General features: G+C 29.8%; 1 protein-coding gene across 1 annotated transcript; it reads left to right on the top strand.

The window, feature by feature from the left end:
- The first annotated feature begins 282 nt into the window (after positions 1-282).
- Positions 283-2,441, top strand: WRKY71 (WRKY DNA-binding protein 71). The gene is made up of 3 exons (XM_039027278.2): positions 283-672; positions 760-909; positions 1,852-2,441. The coding sequence occupies exons 1-3, from the start codon at positions 419-421 to the stop codon at positions 2,234-2,236; spliced, it is 789 nt and encodes a 262-aa protein (XP_038883206.1). The 5' UTR covers positions 283-418; the 3' UTR covers positions 2,237-2,441.
- The last annotated feature ends 2,009 nt before the right edge of the window (positions 2,442-4,450 follow it).

Raw genomic sequence — 4,450 nt, 5'->3', positions numbered from 1 at the left:
AGTTTTGTAATATGAATGCACATCTTCCAGACCTTAATAATAATAATAATAATAATATTTATTATTATTATTATTATTATTATTATTATTATTATTTAATTAATTAATTATGGAGTCCACCACACTATTATTTACTTTTAGCAGCTGTAATAATAATAATAATAGTTTCATTAATTTAAAGTAGATGGAAAAAATACAAACCCAAGTTCGTCAAAGGTCTTTATAGAATGATCACTATTGCCAGTCTAATTTAAACCTAAACACAATTTTCATTTCTTAATTAATTATTTTATATATATATATATAAAACGTCCAGAAGCGGGCTGGACCAAAAGAGACTGAACGAAACCCATAGCTTCTTCTTCTTGTTTTTCTGGTGTTGGTTGCATTAAACGTCGTCGTCTCCGAGATTGATTCAATGTCAGACGAAATGTTTAAAGATCTATTTTATGGTGGGATGGATGAGTACGAGTCTTTAGTTAGAGCTTTTGGGGTAACATCGGATTATTCGAATAATAATCATGAAATTTCGGGGACTCCCATGAATTCTTCTGGTTCCTTGTCGTCTTCTGATGCTGGAGCTGATCAGGAGGACGATTCTGTGAAAGAGAAGGATAAACAGATCAACAAAGATCATATGGAAGATGGAGGAGAGAGTTCTAAGGCAGCTGGGTATTTTTTCTTTTTTTTTTTTTTTTTTTTTTAAGGGTTATTATTATTATTATTATTTTAAAATTAATTATTGATTTTGGTGAACAGATCAGGTAAATCATCAAAGAAGAAAGGAGAGAAGAAAGAGAGAGAAGCGAGAGTTGCTTTCATGACGAAGAGCGAGGTTGATCATCTTGAAGATGGATACAGATGGAGAAAGTATGGACAAAAGGCTGTCAAGAACAGTGCTTATCCTAGGTTTCATTCTGTCTCTCAAACCTTTTCTTTTTGTTTTTTTTTTTTTTTTTTGGTGTTCTTTTACTTGAAATCTACCTAAGAATTAGAAGAAAAATCCAAAAATAAAAATGTTATTCAGTTTAAAGAAAATAGGAAGAGATTGTGGGTTGTTTCTTTAACATAAATTAGTGATGAGATAGGTGTTTTAGCTCTTTGTCTTTTTACCTTGGTGTTTGTGAACTCATTGTGTAGCTTGTTATGTAGTTGGTTTCTTGAATTCTTATGTTTGTGAAGCTGTTGGAGTTCTTGCTTCTATAGATGGTTGGAATGTAATTAAGAACACGGCCTTCATTCTTTGGTTTCCTGGTTTTATTGAAGTCTTTATTAAAAGAAAAAAAAGAAGATGAAAAATTTTCTGCATATAACATCTAAATTTACAATTTTAACAATTTTGATAATATCATACAGATTCACCTTTGAACCTTGGGTTTATATCCAAATCCACAAGTAATAAGAATAATATGAATAAAACATTTCAAAAGAAATCCATTTGCTTAAGCTTTTTAATTAGTTTTAATAGATTCACAAAGAAGTTAAAAAATTTAGCATATTTGACCAAATGTGAAATGGAGAAGAAAGAAGGTTTCCCCCCTTTTTTGACAATATATGTTGGAAAGAATCCAACCATTGATATAGTACATATTTTATGTGTAGAAAAACTTGGGTGCTTCTATGTGCATCTGTTCAATGAAATGTTGTTACGTGATATTTTTATTTTGTAAAAAAATTAAATTCTTTTCTATTCTTTTGTGTAGTAGAGAAATGGAGAATATAAATGATAAGTGTAGTTTAGATTATATTTAATTATTGTTCTTTTATGTCAGTTGAGTTATATTATTTCGTCGGATTTTAGAGTTAAATGGGTCGAATTGATAATTTTGTGTGGGATTATTAATTCTGCAGGAGCTATTACAGATGTACGACTCAGAAATGTGGAGTGAAAAAACGAGTAGAGAGATCCTTCGAAGATCCATCTATTGTAATTACGACTTACGAAGGTCAACACAACCACCCAATCCCGGCGACACTAAGGGGAAACCTGTCGGCGGCGAGCGGTGCCTTTCAGCCGTCCATGCTGGCACCAATGCCGGTGGTTGGCGGCGTCGGATTTCTCCCTGCAGAACTATTGAGCAATGCTTCCAGCAACAACAACCAGGCCGTCGGTGGCAGCGCATCCATTTATTCACATAGCAATTTCGACTATACTTATAATGGGCGGCAGTCGGAATTTGGGCTTCTGCAGGATATTTTTCCGGCTCCATCGTCGTTCTTCAACAGACAGCCGTGAGTTAATAATAAAGCCCTTTATGATCTATTAATTTACATAAAAATCCCCACCGGAGATTTTGATCACAATCTCTTGTATACTGTAAATATGGTTTTATTATACGGTTAATGGGTGGGATAAATTACATTACATTATATTGCATAGATATTTTGGACATTTTATCAACGAGCAATGATTAGGTGCACTTCCCACGTCTTTAAAGGAACACTCAAAATTTTCTCTTTATATATAACAATACCGCCATTTAGATTTCATATCGTGATTAGTGACGGAATTAAAAAATTTGACATTGCATTAGAAGTGAGGTTTCTGATATTGAGTATTACTCGATCAATTCTCTCTAATATATAGAAAAAAAATATTAGAAAAATGAAAAAAAGAAGAGCAAATAACGAATCCAAACCAGTCAAAACATTTGGGTTTTTGTTGATTTGAATTAGTTCCACCTATTATTTAATTTATTTTTTTCTAAAAGAAAGTAAAAGATTGGATATAAAAATATTATTTAATTACATTTATATATTAAATTAAAATGAGTAACTCTCAGTAAAATTTATTTTTAAGATGAATCATAAAATTAAATAAAATAAAAATTTTAAAATTAATAAATAAGTTAGAATTGATTTGAATTGTTTTAATTAAATTCATAATAATTCAAACTAAAAGAATCAACAACCGTAGAGTTAGGTTGATTGAAATTTTCTATTATCTCATTATTGACGAATACAAAAAGTTGAACATAGTCTAGAGTACACCTAAATATCTATCCCAAGGCCGTGGTGGGAGTAATATTACCCTTTTAATAGTGGGGTGTAGTCTTGTTTGTGTGGGTAAGCTAGGTGCATCGCCCAATTTATGTTCAAATAAAAAGTTTTTAAAAATGGTATTTTGGTGTCATCATATAATTGGGCCACAAAGTTAGACTAGTTGTAGTTCAACAAGCAAATAAGTATTACTAATTTGAAAATAAATAAATAAATAAATAAATAAATAGAGGCAGAAAGTTATGAGAAAAATGTTAATTAATTAATTGGAATTGATTGGGTAGGGGGTGACAAAAATTCTCGTGGGTTGGGTCTTTGGCCCACCCATGGCCCATGTGAATTGGAGTTGCGGTTGGTGATTGGCGGAATGAATAATAATACTCTTTTTAAACGGTTGAATTCAATTCTCATCTTTGACTCCTTTTTTCTTTTTTGGATTTTTATTTAATTTTTTCGATTCTCCATCGTGTTTTCTCTTTCTCTTTCTTTTTTCTTTTTTTCTCTTAGTCCACGATTTAATTGTGTTCTTGTAATTTGTAAAAAATTTAAACTATGTTGGTTTTTTTTTTCCCTTTTAATTAAATGATAATAAGGAATTGTTTTGCTATTTAAGTAGCGTTTACTCAAGTGAAAACGTAATAGATCAATGAGAATAAAAAAAAAAGTAGACTTTATTTGATTACTTTTGGTGTTGTTTAGTTGTGTTCTGTAATTATACTGACATATGAACCCACATCCAAATCTATAATGAAATAATGCAATTTCATTGATGAGTTGAAAGTGCTCATCAATCCGATTACGCCTAGAATTACGCTATACGATAACTGTTATGACTACCATTATTGTTATTGTTGCAGCTAAATTATTAATTTTGAAATTTTTATTGTTACCGTCATCGCTTGATCCTTAGAGGTAGAGATAATGGTAAAGGTAAATTTGACAATTCATAATTTTAAGTAAATGCGATCAAAAGCAAATTTCGTTTGCGATTCAAGCTCATTACAATTGATCAATCAATGGAATTTCATTAGAATTATACCAATTTTTATTACGATTTAATAAATATGACTTCAGTGTAATAAATAATGAACATTGACTTACTTTTTCCTAAAAATATTTAAATCCTGAATATAAACACTTTATTGAAAATAACTCAATCTACAATGTTACTTATCTTTAAGTTTTTAGAGAAAATAATAAAATATGTACTTAAGTTAGACAGGGTAACAAGAATTAAATTAATTAAAAATAAGTATCGAGATATTTGGTCAAAAAACTTTTATAGTTTAAAGAATAATGTGTATTGTCGCATTATATTATTATAAAGATGTCTTATCTAAATCAAAATTTAATAATTCAATATTTTTTTATAATGAAAAAAAGAGTTGTGAGAGAAAGATGAACTAGCTTTTAATAGTCAAATATTAATTTCCAGTAAAGAACTTTCTTT

Source organism: Benincasa hispida, chromosome 3 (assembly GCF_027475165.1).
Source record: "Benincasa hispida cultivar pf3 chromosome 3, pf3_genome.v1.1, whole genome shotgun sequence".
Classification (NCBI taxonomy): Eukaryota; Viridiplantae; Streptophyta; class Magnoliopsida; order Cucurbitales; family Cucurbitaceae; genus Benincasa; species Benincasa hispida.
Note: the sequence above shows the minus strand (reverse complement) of the source record. Positions and strands in the feature narration are given on the sequence as shown.